The sequence below is a fragment of the Artemia franciscana genome, chromosome 8, assembly GCF_032884065.1.
Source record: "Artemia franciscana chromosome 8, ASM3288406v1, whole genome shotgun sequence".
In the NCBI taxonomy this organism is placed as follows: domain Eukaryota; kingdom Metazoa; phylum Arthropoda; class Branchiopoda; order Anostraca; family Artemiidae; genus Artemia; species Artemia franciscana.
In genome coordinates this window covers 46868793-46886179 of record NC_088870.1, presented here as the reverse complement: position 1 = coordinate 46886179, position 17387 = coordinate 46868793, and the positions used below count along the sequence as shown (strand labels likewise).

The window sequence follows — 17387 nt, the reverse complement described above, 5'->3', positions numbered from 1 at the left end:
TGTATGGGCAAATTGCGCTTCTTTTCGGGTATTTAAATGTAATTTATATCTTAAAGACTTGGGAATAAGGTTTTCCTTTCTACAGGATTCTAGAAATTTTTGTTGATTGATAATATTAGCATGTTTTTTACCTAGACTAATAAAATAAAAGATATCATAGGTCAACTGCTCCCCATAAGCTAGACGAAAATAGCGACGAAGACCACACTGCCTTTCCATAACAAACAAATACAACGTAGAAACAATAGGGAAAGTTTTTTCAAGACAATGGAAATTACGGAAACTCTACGGTTTACCAAAAATACATAAACAGGGTATTCCCTTAAGAAAACACAAGTAATTGAAAAGATAACAATAGTGAATACTGTTAAAACTCTTGTTCTGAAAAGTTATTCAACTTAAAACCCATGCTCCAAGTGAATACCCCATTTGATTGATCCCACATTTTGTTGAAATCAAACACTAGTCATAGAATATATATTGTGATTTTGGATTTTCTAATGTCTTTATTTGCCATATTTTTCCCAAAGTCACCAGATCAAAATCCTGAGATAGCTCTTTTGTTCAACATAGTCGAATTATTTAATAACTATGTCTTTGAGGACGGCCTAAGCCCCCACAGTCCCCGAGGGAAGGCCTGCCAGTTATGAAGTTTTCCCATTATTTATATAAAGTATTGGTTATTGGTAAGTACACAGACGTTTTCCAGGGGATTTTGGTCTGGCGGGGGGTCTGGGGTATTTTGTTAACTTGGAGAATCTTTCCGAGAAGGAATTTTTCACGAGTGAAGAGAATTTCCGTGAAGAGGCTGCACGATTTCCCAGCATTATTTAAAAAAACAAACAGAATTTAAATATTAAAAATAGTTTTTTCAACTGACAGCAAGGAGTAACATTAAAACTTAAAACGAAGAGAAATTATTACATATATGAGGGGGTTCGTCCCCTCGTTAATAACTTACTCTTTACGCAGAAGTATTTTTAGTAATTCTAAATGAGCAAATTATTCTAAATAAATGAAATTTGTGATTAAGGGTTCGTTCTTAAAGAGTTCAAACCTTAGCGTAAAGAGCGAGGTATAGACGAGGGGGCGAGCCACCTCATGTTACGTATTTGAGGATGTACGCTCCCTCGGAAATGCCTCGCTCTTTACGCTAAAGTTTGAATTCTGTTAAAAAAAAGCCGATAACAATTTGTTTTTGTTGAGCTTAAGCAGCTTCATAACTATGATTTTTTATGGTAATAAATGAAAGAATTGTATATCTTCGGCCTAAAATAAGTTTTTATAGAAAAAAAACTGAAAAGTTTTTTTTTCAACTGAAAGACAAGAATAACATTGAAACTCAAAGCGAACATACAATGTTACGTATCTTTTCAGGATCGTTTTTATTTTTTCATTCATTTTAGTCATTTGAGAATTTCTCAACTTGTGACTTTCATTTTCATAAAAATAGTTTCGACGTCTTTGTCGGTTCTGTTACTAGGCCATGCAAAATTAGTTACGCAAATTTCTCTAATTTAAGCTACGTGGGGAAATCCTTTTATCCATAGAGAAATTTCTCATGGGGAAGGAAATTTTCTATGGAGGGGGAGGTTTATTTCGTGAAATCATTTAAAAAACGATAGGCAATTAAATGAAAAACGATTTTCAACAACTGAAAGTAGAGAGGACAGCCCCTTTCGTATACACAATAATTTATGTTCATTAATGTCGCTCCGTACTCTCAATTAAAAACTTGTTTTTTCATTTAATATTAAAAATTTCGAAAAAAACTTTCATTTCTTTCATTATTCAACATCTTTGGGCAGTTTTTCCTTTTAATTTTGTTTGGGTTATTTAAATTTTTATTTATTTTGGAAACAACTGTTATGCTCTGAAGTCGTAAATTACATTCATTAATTTGAGTATATGCATATGAGTAAAGTTCTTCTGAGTTTGTGGAACATAGATGGAACATAGATAACAGTTGAGCTATAGTAAGAGGTTGTCACCTCTGAGGTTTAGTTTCCTTCAGAAAGGGGAATTTTGTGGTTTTATGTTGAATATAAGGAGAAGTGTGCTACCCTGCGTTTTATGTCTGTTCAGTTATGCCTATTTTGGACCTCCCCCTCTCTCCTTGTGGAAATAACCTCGAGTTTGGGCCGTTATTTTTATAATTTTTGTATGTATCAAGACTTAGATCCGTGCAATATCACTTTCGCTCCTTTTAGTTCATATAAAATCCCGAGCTACAGGTGGGATAATTTCCTTAACACCAATCACTGTCATGTGAATTCTGTTTGACTGCTGCTCAAACAGTTCCTTTAATAAAGTCATTTTAGCTTGCAAAGGCTTAGGCTGGCATTGAACTAAACCAATTGCATTCCCTAAATTAGAACAAAAGCTCTTAGTTTCTGATATACTTTATTATACTTTTCAATAGATTCAAGAATAAGTTTCAATTAATCAAGATTATGACCAAGGTTAATGTTCTTATCTCATCATGTTAGAGCCTATGTAGGCTCTACTCTCCTACATACATAATGCTATATAAAGCCTCCACTCTCTTTGTTTTTCAATCGCAAATACTCTGTAGAGCCTCCACTCTCCTTTTAACTGGATGTTCCTCTTCGCATTCTACTGGACACTAGCGTAGTTTTTAACCCATTGTGTTGGGCTATATGTGATTTTGTAACACGTTGCATTGGATTAAAGGGGAATAACGGACACTAAGGCATTTTGGGAAGGCATAACTCTGACTTTTCGAGTTCTGCCAAATGATTTTCAAGAGTTTGTAATAACTCTGTTCGATCGGAAAAAATTATAAGATATTAAAAAATATATTTTATTGAAGAAAAATTAAAGCATGGTCTATCCCTCAAACCCTAGAAGGGTTGGTGCCTAGAATGAAAAGGGTGTGTAGTGGGGCTGAAAATACAAGAGGAAACCTACACACAACCGAGAAAGCTAAAAAGACCTAGGTTGAGATTTCTTTAGCATTGTTTATTCCTTTAAACAATCATAAATAAAGGAGTATAGGCCTCCCCTGGGTTAAGAGAGATATAGAGATATATCTCATATAAATAGATAGTTTTTTGATATATACATATATATATATATATATATATATATATATATATATATATATATATATATATATATATATATATCATGAAAAGAGAAATCACCAATGCAACAGCACAAACACATAAAAAAAAAAAAAAAAAAAAATGAAAGAGACAGAAGGAGAAAAGGAAGACTGTTTTCCTAAATTAGTGACTAATATAGACCAGCACTTGAATGAGGCCTTAACCCTACTTATCCATACAATCACATAGGTCAAACAGCATAGCCATACACAGACAAAAGGAATCTCAGTAGATGTGGAGCCTGTGGGTCACAAAGGGTTATAGAGTCCCCCCTTCAAAAAGACCAAGTCTTACAGTACAAATGACAATTGGTTAAAATTTAATAAAATGTAAACCACAAAGTCTTGAAAAGTGAGTAAGTGGGGTTCATGTGGGAATAAATTCTTTGTAAGAGAAAAAACAGTAGAATGTTGTATGCAGAGAGTAACTCCCCTGAAAAGGGGCCCATGGGTTAGAGGCAATCCAAAAGTTACTGAGTCTGTAATAAGTCTGATCGATCAGAATAAAATGGTGAGATATGTAATAGAAAATTTCATATTAAAGAAAGTGAAAGCGTGGTGTTTAACCTGAAACCCTAGAATGATTAGCAGCCTTAAACGAAAGGGGCGCTAAGCGGGGCTTAAATTGTGAGAGGAACGCTTCACCATATTGGGAAAGATAAGGACCCCACTGAAATGTGACAAGAAAGGCAAAAAATGGAGGCTCTATATAGGAATTGCATTACTGTGTTGATGGAGTGATTCAGATTCATTCAAGTTTATGAGAAATCCGGATAAAATAAAGTAAAAAGACCTAAGTTTTAGGTTCTTTGGTTTTGCTTGATTTTTTAAACCATGAAAAAAAAAGTATAGAGTATCCCTGGCGCTAAGAGAGGGATGTAGTCACTGCAAAAAATCTAAATATTCAGAAAACTAATAAGTAAAATTTAATAAAATCGAAAAAGAAAAATCTTTTAAAAAAGGCTTAAACTTCAACAATCTCCTGAAAAAGAGAGAGAAAAATTTTCTCATTAGCTGGGAAACCCGAGGGTCACAAGGAAAATATAAAGAGCTCTTCCTTAAAAAAGAACAACTCTGATACTACAGAATAATAATCAGTTAAAATTCAATAAATTGGAAAACAAAAAATCTTGAAATATGAGTAAGTAAGAAGGGATCATTCGGGTATATAGTCTTTCTAAGAAAAACAAACAGTATCCATAGCATAAGCTTCTTCACCCTGGGGGCGACATAACGGATTGATGTCCTGCTTAGGAATACATAACCTAGGGATCGATCATTGCTGCTTAATAGACTTGCTAATTATCCTTGTCAAACAGACACACCCAACGGAAAATGGTTTTGACATCGTTTAATTTTTCTTTTGTTTGAAGATTAGCTAAGATGAATACCATGCCAAAAATAGTGGTTCACCAGATTCTAACCAAGGATTTTTTCTTTAGCAAAGTATGCGCAAAAGAGGTCTTCAAATTGCTCACTTCTATACAGTACTACAGTCTCGAAACGTGTCAGGACCTGGCCCAATAACAGGATTTTAACTGCTGGTATTACTGTGAAGTACTGTATCAGCTTAGGCAGGCACAGGGCTCGATGATTCCAAAAGATATTTGAGACGATTGAATTTTTCACCACCATAATTCATCTAGTCACACCAACGCACTCATTGTTTACATGTTTGTTGTGAAAATAAGCGTTGCTATGCTTCAATAGACGCTGCACAGCCCGGATTTAACCCCAACGGGTCTATTTCTATTTCTGACAATCGAGAGATTGCTCATAGGACATCATTAATGGAGGTTAGAAGGGGTAAAAGAAACTTTGGCAACCTTCCTATGAGAAGTCCCCAATGACACATTTCAAGAAGCCCAAGAGGTGCTGGTAAAATGCCATAGAGAATCCATCGATTTGGAAGGAGAGTATTTTGAAAAGGATTAATTATTTGTGCGTCTATGTTAAATCAATGATTTTATGCTACTATATTACCGGACCGTTATTTAACAGACCTTTTATGTAAAAGAGACGACGAGAAGAGAGGGGGAAAACAGAAGCTATTGAATCGTAAAATTGTTGTAGTTCTTGTTGTTCTCCGTAACGTCCAGGGGTAAAACTCTTTGTCCTGGGGTAACACTTGGATTGATATTCTGCTTGGAAATCCAGCGCCCCGGGATCAACCTCTGCTGCTGCAAGGTTGCTACTTGTCCCTGTAACACGGAAAAACTAACTGAAATATGGTTTCGATGTCCTATGGGCCAGTAAGGGCTCCGGAGATCTTTGTTTTATTTTTTATGCTGTTCTTGTTCTTGCTGGATTAGTTTGGTGAAGGCTGAAGAGTATTATATTTTGTATTGCTGTCACAGGATTTACCCTGTGACTACGTAATACGACTTTATATATGACCTGTTCAGAAAATAAATTGATTAATTTCATAAAACCAAAATTTCTTAAAAAGCGACAAAGATTATCCATGGACGACTTATATTATTTTGATCCAATCAAATTTTGGAGAAATCTCACAAAGAAAACATCAGGGAAAGGCTTCTGACATATTTTTTCAGAGGAAACCGTATGTATAGTCGACTGAAATTCGTCAGGCATTTGGTTTTTATGGCTGAAGTTGGGACAAAAGAAAGATTTATAGGGGCATTTCAGATTAACGATAATATATATCAGGAATAACTTCAGCCAAAAATCTGTTTTGCTCTAATATTTAGGCAAATACAAAGAGTAATCTTTGGGACTACCTGATGAAGAATTTAGGTTTTTGACAATCTGTTTGGGAATTTTCAATATATTTTTGATATTTTGAGCCATTTTAACAAATTCACTAACTTAATACTCAACATCTATTATACATCCTATTGCATCATTAAATCATGTTTTATATATAATTGTTAAAATTCATTTTTCAACATCCTTTTAAGTCCATTTACATCACTACTAATTAATGTACCCGTCTAATGTATTCCACAAATTGCCTCTCTAAAACACTGAGAAAACTCTAACCTAGGCGTCACCAAATCTATATGTAAAAAAATAAGTTGATTGTCTGTGGGTCTGTCATTTGACGTTATGTCATCATGTCGTCATGAAATTAGTTATCGTCATGTTTGTTATGACGATGACGTCATTAAAAGTATTTAAGAAAATCATTCAAAGACAAATTTTTAATTGTAAGAAGATCTTGGACGGAAAAATGTTCAATTGTAAAATGACTGAAGAACCTACAATGGCAACAGCCGAGGAAGCTGCTCAAAGAGTCTATGCCAAAAAAAACGGCTGATAGAAAAAGTAAGAAAAGAAAGCGTGCCGAGGAATCACAAGAACAGCAAGAAAACAGGCTTGCGGCTAAAGAACGCAAAACCGCGCAGTTAGATGAAAATCCCCCTGGACAGCGAGAGTCAAAATATATCAAAACTGAATTAAAATGATAGCCATGATGATTGGGTTTGCGATTTTGACTTGGGTAAGGTCGCCAATGCCTACCAGGTATTCTAGTTAAAAAAAACAAAGGTTCGGCGATATGTATTTCATAGTGATGCTAAAAAATAAAGAAGAAAAAGAAAACTGAAAAAAGAAAAAGTAAAAAACTAAAAAAAAACTAAAAAGAAAAAACGCTCAAAGAGAAATTACACACCGGGACACAAATGACGACCGGGACAGAGGGAATATAAATGACGACCAGGACACTCAAAGAGAAATTACAGACTGGGATACCGGGACACAAATGACGACTGCGAAACAAGGAATATAAATGAAAACCAGGACACAGGTATTTAAGAATATCGTTCAAAGACAAATTTTTAATTATAAGAAGATCGTTGAAAGAGAAATTTCTAATTGTAAAATGACTGAAGAGCCTACAATGGCAAAACCCGAGAAAGCTGCTCAAAACGAATGTTTTCAAGCCGAAGTAGCTGAGTTGGTAAAGTGTATGTTTCAGGTTCTAGATCCAAGAGGCTCCAGGTTTGAGCCTTGGCTTTAGTATTAATGCAAAAGAAGAAAAAACTAAAAAAGGTAAAAACTACAAAAAAAAAAAAAAAAATACTAAAAAAACTAAAAAAGCTAAAAAACTAAAAAAAGGTAAAAAACTAAAAACTAAAAAAGAAAAAAAAACTAAAAAACTAAAAAAAGGTAAAAACTACAAAAAAATAAAAAGAAAAAAAAACTAAAAACTAATAAAAAACTAAAAAAAAATAAAAACTGAAAAAGAAAAACAAACTAAAAAAGGAAAAAAAACTGAAAAATAAAGCAGAAAAAAAAACTAAAAGCCGGGACACAGGGAATATAAATGACGACCGGGACACTCAAAGATAAATTACAGACTGGGACATTGGGACGCAAATAACGACCGGGAGATGTAAATGACGACCGGGACACTCAAAGATAAATTACAGACAGGGACACCGGGACAAAAATGACGACCGGGACACAGGGAATATAAATGACGAGCGGTACGCTCAAAGAGAAATTACAGACTGGGACACTGGGACAAAAATGACAACCATGATACTGGGAATTTAAATGACAACCGGGAAACGGGGAATGTTCTATTAGCAATCACCATCAACAAAGCTCAAGGGCAATCATTAAAATAATGAGGTATAGATCTGAATACGGATTGTTTTTCCCATGGACAATTTTATGTTGCATGTTCAAGAGTCGGTAAACCTGACAATCTATTTTATATGCACAGACAATGGAACATCGAAGAATAATATATATTCGCAAGTTTTACGTAGTTAAACACACACACACATATATATATATATATATATATATATATATATATATATATATATATATATATATATATATATATATATATATATATAACGACTAGAGAAATCTTTTCTCTTTTATCTATATTCACAGGTGGGACACAGGGACACAACTACAATGGCACGTAACTAATATGGCGCATAATGATTTACGCTTGAGGGGGGTCTTGGGAGGGGGGTGAAGCGCCCCCACCAACCAGGTGTTGGGGTGGCGCAAAACGCCACCAAAACAGCTAATTATTAAAAGAAATAGTTGCCATCTCCTTTAAAATGTTCCAGTGAAGAACATCTTTCAGCTCCCTTCCCATTTGATACTTCACATTATCATATTCCAAATTTCAATGAAATACCATCGGGAAAACCAGGATAAGCGATATTACAGGTCAGATACAATAAATGAAATATTGAAAAGCGATTTCGTAAAGAAAGATGCACCAAAAATTGCCTAAGATACCGTGGCTTGATGTCTTAGGATATTACCCTTTCAGAATCTTACTTGAGGTTAGTTTTACAAGCATTTATTATATGTCATATTTCAGTTTAGCAAATCCAAAGAAATTGGAAGTTGAGCTGGCAACATTGAAAAGTAATAACGCCAGGCTAACGGCAGCACTTCAGGAATCAACTGCAAATGTCGAAGAGTGGAAGAGGCAGTTGGAAGCATTTAAGGAAGAAAATATTGCGTTGAAATCGAAGCTTCTAGATACAGAAACTAACAAAGGTATTCGAAAATAGCGACGAAGACCACACTGCCTTTCCATTACAAACAAACACAAAGTAGAGACAAAAGGAAAAATCTTCTCAAGACAGTGAAAATCAGTTCTGTGGATATTTCGGCCCTATATCCAAGGGCCGTCTTCAGCACAATACAAGAATAAGAGAGAAACTATACATATATATATATATATATATATATATATATATATATATATATATATATATATATATATATATATATATATATATATATATATATATGAGTTCTGAGTTCTTTATTTAACATTAAAATCCATAAACAAAAAATTACTTCAAGACAATCTCCCCCATAAGGCTCCATGGCCGGGAAAGAACAGGGGAGAAAAAAATACCAACAACAAAAAAAATATAAACAAAAACCAAAAAACAAAATAGAGTCGCCCACCTTAATCGCCCGTCTCCAAAAAATGACAAGCTAGGCAGGGGGTAGCACATGATTTCACCAACTCAATTAAATATCCAACTCAATCCAGAGACATCAACTCCAAGGGAAACCGAAATAAAAAATAAAGAGACAAAAAAAAACGAAAAACAAACAAAATCATTTACTAGCTAGAAAATCTCTAACATAATTTTTGAACATACCAAATGAGCGGCAGCTTCGCACGAATTCTGGGAGCGTGTTCCAGATCCTGTTGCAAGCTGTCAGAGGGTTGAAGTCAGACCTCACTGACGGTGTGTGAAGAACCAGTAAATTGTTGGAAGTGCGGAGATGATAAGTCGATTGATCAGAAACAAAAGATATATTATTACATAGGACAGCAGGAAGATGGCCGTGCAACTGTAAAAAAACGAAAGAAGAACAAGAAAGAAAATAGAGAGATTTCAAATCAAGTAAGGGTTTAAGTGGAAAAAACGGTTAGTTTCCTGATTAAGAGTCCTTGCTTTATCATAAAGTTTTGAAAGTGGCTTCAGAGACGAGGGAAAAGTTGACATCCAAATAACAGATAAATATGAAACATAAGACTGAACTAGGCTGCAGAACAAGAGTCTAAGAGTCGACCCTGGAAATATATATTTGAGCTTTCTAAGGATTCCGAGACTCCTGGAGACTTTCATTTTAATCAGGTCAATATGATGCTTGAACGAAAGATTTTCGTCAAGCAAGATGCCTAGGAATCAAACATAACGATCCTTAGGTCAACTTAGAGAACCTCTTGATAAATTTATTTCATTTAAATCAGGGCAAGCCTTTGAGACTCTGGAAAAATGAGAAAACATGACTTTTCGACATTTAAGGCAAGATAATTTACATCAAACCACTGGATAACTCTTTCAAAAAGGGCTATCATCCTTGAACGAAGATCAGACTCAGTTCTACCAGTTGTGCCAAGAGTACTGTCATCAGCAAAAGCAATAAGTGTATCTGATAAGGACAAACTCTTGTCACAGCTAGTGACAGATACTGATTGACAAAGACGACAGCAAATGGTAGGTTTTAAATTTTTAACCGCATTAATAAGGTCATTGACGTAGATTAAAAAGAGTATCGGCCCAATGACAGATCCTTGTGGAACACCAGACTCTATTCCAGAAGGATTAGAAAAGTCCGGATGAACCGAGATGACTCGACCAGATAAATATGATAGAAACCATGAATAAGCATTCCCTCTTATACCAATATGGGACATTTTCAGAAGAAGAATCTTGTGTGTTAATGAGTCAAACGCTTTTCGAACATCAAGAAAAAGAGCAGCAGGTATCAAACCAGAGTCAAGAGCTGAATTTCAATAATTCAAGAGAGTTGCATATGCATGCTCAGTTGAATGTTTCGCCCTAAAATCAAACTGAAAATCATGAAAAAAGTGTTTAGAATTAATAAAATCAAGAAGTCGAGAAAGCATAGCTTTTTCAAAAATTTTACTAAACACTGATAAAAGAGATATGGGACGATAATTTGCAGGATCATTCCTTGATCCACCTTTAAAAAGGATGATAACACGAGCACGATTTAGAGCACTTGAGAAGACACCATTTTCAAAAGAAATATTGACAAGTCTCGTGAGGGCACACACAATGACAGGAAGAATGAACTTGACAACCTTAGTTGGAATATGGTCTGGGCCAGAAGATGAAGAACCCCTCAAACAATTGACAATTCTGGCTATTTCAGCTTCAGAGACAGGTTCCAATGCCATTGATTTAGGACAAGGTGGTCCTAGATAAGACATAAAATCAGGTAGAGAAGAAGAAGGACTTACAGAAGAGGCTGTAGTTTTGCCAATATTAGCAAAATAGGAAGTAAACGCATCTTGAACTTTTAGCTCACCCTCTACATTTTTCCCGTCAATTACAACACTTCAAGTGACAGAAGGAGGCAGGAAAGATGGCCTGATAACAGAAGTGATTACTTGCCATGTCTTCCTAATGTTTTTACCGCACGCAGAGAACTTTCTATGATAAAATAACGATTTAGCCCTTTGGCAAAGCGAATTGTAAACTCTTCTAAAAGCTTTGAAAAGTTGAAGCCGAGAATCACGCGAAAATGGCTTAGAGCATCTGTAAGCCTTCCAAAGATAATTTTTCTTCCTCCAACTTTTAAGGAGTCCAGGGGTCATCCAAGGATTCAAAGGGGTTGTTCTTTTCGATGCTGGATTCGACTGGGGTGCATTACATGTATCAAAGATAACTTCTTTCAAAGAATCATAAAACGAATTAAACAAAGAATCTATGTCAGACCCATTTTCAGAAATACTCCACGAACGACCTGCCAACCGTGACCTAAGAATATGCAAGTCCTGATCATTGAATTTTAAAGAGGAAAAACCAGCTTCTTGGCTCCTCCTTGGCAACGAATCGGAAAAATCATACATGGAAAAAACAGGAAAATGGTCTGAGATATCACTCATCAATATAGAATTTCGTACCAACGTCAAAGATGAAAAAATATTATCAAGCAAAGAAGCGGTAGTGTTAGTTATGCGAGTTGGAATGCGTGCAGAAGGCAGTGTTCCACAAGCGAGCATTGTCGAAAGAAAGTCCAAGGACGAGGATGACCTCCGGTCAAACAAATTAAGTTTGAAGTCACCCATAATTACAAGTTCACATGAATGAAGTTGGATTATTTCCAAGACCTCATCAAGAATCTGAAGGAAAGAGGTAACAGACCCACTAGGAGACCGGTATATATTACCAACAATCAAAGCTTTTGCTTGGGTTTTAATCTCAATAAATATAGATTCAAAAATTCCTTCTTCATTTCTTGACAGGTCATGTCTAACGGAGTACAGAAGACATTCCGAAACATAATCAGCAAGGCCACCTTTAGCCATCCTACTTCGATTCAAGTATTCCATCTTGTACCCGGTGAGATGTAATAGAGATTCGTTTTTCGAATCAAGGAAAGTCTCACAAAGACCAATGAAGTCAGGGTGGCCACTACGCGCTATTTTTTTCAACTCATCAGACGAAGAACAAAGACCCTGAACATTAAGCTGAAGTATAGAAAATATACCATCTCGTTTGGATACTCGATCTAAATCAGATACGTATTTACTACTAACTGAAAAATGGGGATTTGATGGTGATTTGTTAGACTGACCTACTGAATTATTTATCAAACTAAGAACATCAATTGGGTTATTTTGAAGATGAAATAGTCGCTCACCCAAGGAGGAGATGTCACCTAAACTAGAGTCAGACAAATTTAAAAAAAAAAACATACAAACTATGATCCATCATGCGCCACCCACCACCCAGCTTGGCATCTTCATAACAATGATATGTGGACAGCAACTAGGAAAACAGAACGATGAACTCATTTTTTGTGAAAAAAGAAACTGAAACAGAAAAAATAAAGGCCAAAAACAGAAAACTTGAATAAGAAAAAAACTTGTATACAAAATGAAAAACAACAAAAACATAACTAAATGTCCCAATCCAGGAGAAAGATTTATATATCATAACTTACGAAAAAAAATCATCAAACATCATACATATTACAAACATCAAACAAATCACTAAAAAATAAATGAACAAATCACACATATTACTCATCACCTCCGACTATCACAGTGCGGGGGGAACCACAGAGGTCGCATTACTAGATAGTTTAAAGGGATCAAAACATGAGTCCTCTATTCGCAACCAAGTCTTACTCTTTGAAGACTTTTTCGCTTCAATCCATACACTAATCCCTTTCGTTATTACTCGGGTTTCAACTCTAGTTGAAGTGTCAGATGATGTACGTAGATTATAGCCGAAAGATAGCAGTTCTTTTCTACGACGTGCCAATTCACGCGGGAGATCGGAAGTGATACTTTTTCCAGATCCCTTCAGCCTACCACAATTTTTCATAATAGCGTCTTTATCTGCTAAATTAGCCAAAGTCACGAAAACTGGCCCGGCTTTTAGTGTAGTCCTAGACGTTGCCCTAGTATTAGAGCCTGATGGTTTATTTCCATTTAAACGATAGCACTTGACGAAGGGCATTGAATTTGCGTTACTGACTCCTAATTCAGAGAGAAACTCACGAGTAGCATTTTCTGAGTTACCACCTTGAACAGCTGGTATACCGTGAAGTAGAATATTCTGTCTTTTTGAAACAAGTTCAACTTGAAGACAAGACTTTTTTAGATTTACTACTTCGGTTTTGAGAACCGTATTTTCTTCTTTGAGTTCGAAATTCTCATTTCGCAAAGCCTCAATCCCCTTTTCCAGGATAAGAATCTTCGTCTTAAGCTCAGTGTGTTTCTGATCAAAGTACGACTTCGTGAGAGACATCATAAAATTATTCAATAATCTCCGCTAGATTGGCTAATAACCAAATCAAAAATCTATTAAACAGAGACTTACTGGCAAGTGTTCAAACAATTCAAACAGAACAGATATCCTAAATAAGCAATAGCATCCACCAGCGCGCACTAGCTCCGAACGGAATGAATGCTGGCAAGCAACTAATATATATATATATATATATTCCTTTTCTCGTTCTGTCTCTCTTTTTTTTTTTTTTTTTTTTTTTTTTTTTTTTTTTTTTTTTTTTTTTTTTGTGTGTGTGTTTGTGCTGTTGCATTGGTGATTTCTCTTTTCATGATATATATATATATATATATATATATATATATATATATATATATATATATATATATATATATATGTAAATAAACTTACATCAAATCGTGAGAATCAAAACTAAATAATTAAAAACAATTTTTAAACCTTTTTTCAAAAATAGCCCTAGCATCCCTACTTCAACGAAGTTGAACCAGGACTGGTCAAAAGAATGAAATGAGAATATAAACTCATTCAAACTAAAGAGAATGAAATAATTAGATACAATTTCCTAGAGCCAATCTTGCTTGCTTAGCAGCCTGTCTCAAAGGCCTTTTCGTAGTTGGTTCAGTACTATTATAAATCGGTTTAGTAAAATATTTTGTTAGATCATTTTTAGTTAAGTTTGAGTATAAAGAATTTAGTGAGTATTCCCCTAAGTCCTTGTTTAATGAAATATTATTATTTATTTTGAGATTAATTTCGATTGATTCGAACCACCTGTTTTATCCCCAAATCATTACTGATGAGTGGAGAGTTTTCAAAAAGTATCATGTGGGATGGATTGTTAAATATATGCCAACCTAAAGCACAATCAAAGGAGTTGCTGGAACTATTTGAAATTAAGTCCTTGTTTATGTCATTTTTATGCTGTTGTAACCGTTTGTCTAGATTCTGATGGGTCCTGCTGACATAGTAATTTCCACAATCACAGGGCATTTGATAGACCCCTCTTTGGCGAGTAACTGGGGTCGTATCTTTACCCGAATTTAAGAAATTGATGATTTTAAAATTATAAGTAAAAACTACATACAGATTATTTTTTGCGCAAATATTTTTTAATTTTATTGTGATCTTTGGGATATACGGAAGATAGACAATATTTGAGGGCTTATCAGTAGCCTCATATTGTGAAGTATCTTCTTCGAATTTACAATAATGTCTTTTTATTCTACGGTTAATAATTTTATTGACAAAAGGAATGGGGTATCCATTACCAAAAAGAATATCTCTGATAAAGTTTATTTCTGCATTTATATACGAATCTGAGCAAACATTCAGGGCACGATCAATAAGGAAAGTTACAACTGCTCTTTAAACTTGTGGGGGGTGATTTGAATTAAAGTGAAGATATCTATTGTTTTGTGTTGGCTTTCGATAGATAGTAAAAACCAGTTTACTAGCATTTCGAATATTAAATACATCTAAAAACGGTTGTTTATTATCAATTTCAACTTCTAGGGTGGACTGCAAATTTCGGTCATAAGTTTTAAGATAATCTAAGAAGCCCCTAAGTTCAGCTTCCCCATAATTACAAAGTGAGATTATGTCATCCATATGACAAACCCAATAGACGTGATTTAAAAAATAAAAATTCAATGCCCAATTCTCAAGATTCTCGACGTAATTATTTGCTAGTAGCCCGGATAAAGGTGCCTCCTAGGGTAACCCATTTTTTTGTTGATAAAAAGAATCGCGAAATTGAAAATACATAGAAAACTTATTACAAATTTAAAAAAGAGTCATTAAGACTTCACAATCAATTCCTGTCTCTGAAGTCTCGATCAAGTGGCAATTCTCTTCTATTTTATTTTTTTATAATTTCTCAGAAATAGTCACATCTATATTTGTATACATTGAAACAATGTCAAAACTACTAACTAGCGTGTTTTCTGAGATATTTGTGTTGCTAAGTTTTTTATTCAAATCTGCCGAATTACGAACATAGGAATTTTGAGAATACAATATCAAATAGTTCCAGCAACTCCTTTGATTCTGCTTTAGGTTGGCATATATTTAATTATCCGTCCCACAATTTTTGAAAACTCTTCAGTCATCAGTAATGATTTGGGGATAAAACAGGTGGTTCGAGAATCAATCGAAATTAATCTCAAAATAAATAATAATATTTCTTTGAACAGGGACTTAGGGGAATACTCAATAATTCCTTATACTCAAACTTAATTAAAAATGATCTAATAAAATATTTTACTAAACTGATTTATAATAGTACTGAACCAACTACGAAAATCCCTTTGAGACAAGCTGCTAAACAAGCAAGATTAGTTCTAAGAAATTGCATCTAATCCTTTTGTTCTCTTTAGTTTGAATGAGTTTGTATTATCATTTCATTCTTTTCGCTAGTCCTGGATGAACTTCGTTGAAGTAAGGATGCTAGGGCTATTTTTAAAAAAAGTTTTAAAAAATGTTTTTAATTTTTTAGTTTTAATTCTCACAATTTATTGTCTCTACTTGGTATTTATTTGTAACAAAGCTATTGTTTGTTTGTTTCTGCCTTTTCCTGTTTATTAGCTTGAAATTTTGTTTTCTTCAGCTTATTCGCTGAAGAAAACATGAATAAGAGCGTTTTCTTTGTTAGCTTGAAATTAATATCCAGAAATGGATATTAATTTCGATGGGTGTACCCAGAAGATAAAAGTACATTCATTTTCTTAGATTTATACCTTTTCAAAGAAGTCTCTTGAAATGGTGCTCTGAAAATAAGAATGATAATAGATCTTTCTCGACAAACTATAATTTTTCTTGAATTTGCTTTGGTTCACCTTTTTTGCGTTTATCTTCTGATCGTTAGTATATTCAAAGTACATCTGGAAAGTTGCTTGATCCCACTCGTATGCGTATCGGTAAAAGCGGCCAAGGTGGTTTGAAGGTTCTTAGAATGGACATTGCCTGTTTCAGCGTGTCTCTAAATTGGTTTTGCTAAATAGCCCTCAAGGGTGTAACAGAGTGTATAACCTCCCATCTTGTGTTTCGATGAAACTTATTGAAAAATTATTTTAATACTGTATTGAATTTTCCTGGTAGGCAGTCAAAATTGAGACTCACTTGATAAGATGGAGCAAGGATTTTCAAAAATGTTTACGTGTTTAGCAGGTTAATAACGCTATGCTCTGGGAGGTGCGGCAATGTTTATGAATATATGATTTTCTTCCTTAACTGAGCAGATTATTGCAGGTTTTTATTTGCGTTAAAAATAAATAGAATCTCATTCTGGGTAATGAACGCTGACTAAACCGAATTCTGAGTAATTGACACTTTAATCACGCTGTCATAGATTAGATTAGATTAAGATTAGAATGAAGGGGAAACAAAAGCTTTAAAATCATTTCAGACGCCGCAGAGACCTATTGCAATAGAGAGATTTACTGGTTGCCCTTGCAAATTGTTTTTTTAGAAATAGCAATTAAATACTACTATATTTTAATCTTGACTGTTATAAATATTATTTTTATCTTAAATTTAAATAAATTTATAAATTTTATTCAAAAATAACAATAATTAAGAAAAATGAACACTTTTCAACCATTTTTAAATAACTATAAACAAGAACTAAAATTACAAAAAAAATCAATAACAATAATGGATATATCTTCAAATTTTTTTTTTTTGTCTAATATCGCCACAAAAACAAAATAAAATTCAACCAAGAGAATATCTGAAAATACTGAAGCATTTCTTTTAGACATGGATCCACCTGCACAGTGGCCATGCGCAGAGTTTATGAAGACATCTTTTTGTCAGTCAATTAATGAACCACTGGTTTAGGAACTTAATTTATTATTGCAGGGGGCCAGTAATTAAAAAACAACCTTTTTTTGATCAATTGGATTAAAAATAACAAGAAATTCAGGAAAATCAGAATTTCCAGTGGGACCCTCTGGAGCTATTTTATATTTTAAAAATTTTAAAGTTAGTTAAAGGTTGGGCCTTTT

At 34.2% G+C, this 17387-nt stretch overlaps 1 protein-coding gene across 2 annotated transcripts in view; it reads left to right on the top strand.

Moving 5' to 3' along the window:
* The first annotated feature begins 330 nt into the window (after positions 1–330).
* The window catches only part of LOC136030496 (homer protein homolog 2-like), a 42246-nt gene continuing 25189 nt past the window's right edge, over positions 331–17387 (top strand). Inside the window, exons 1-2 of one of the 2 annotated variants that reach the window (XR_010618297.1) lie at positions 331–686; positions 8445–8626. Coding sequence is in view for 1 of the 2 variants with exons in the window: in XM_065709520.1 (XP_065565592.1) it covers positions 8335–8626 (292 nt within the window). In the remaining variant the exon portion in view is untranslated. Of the gene's footprint in view, positions 687–8063; positions 8627–17387 lie in introns of those variants that run through there. The other variant, XM_065709520.1, reaches the window with a different exon arrangement.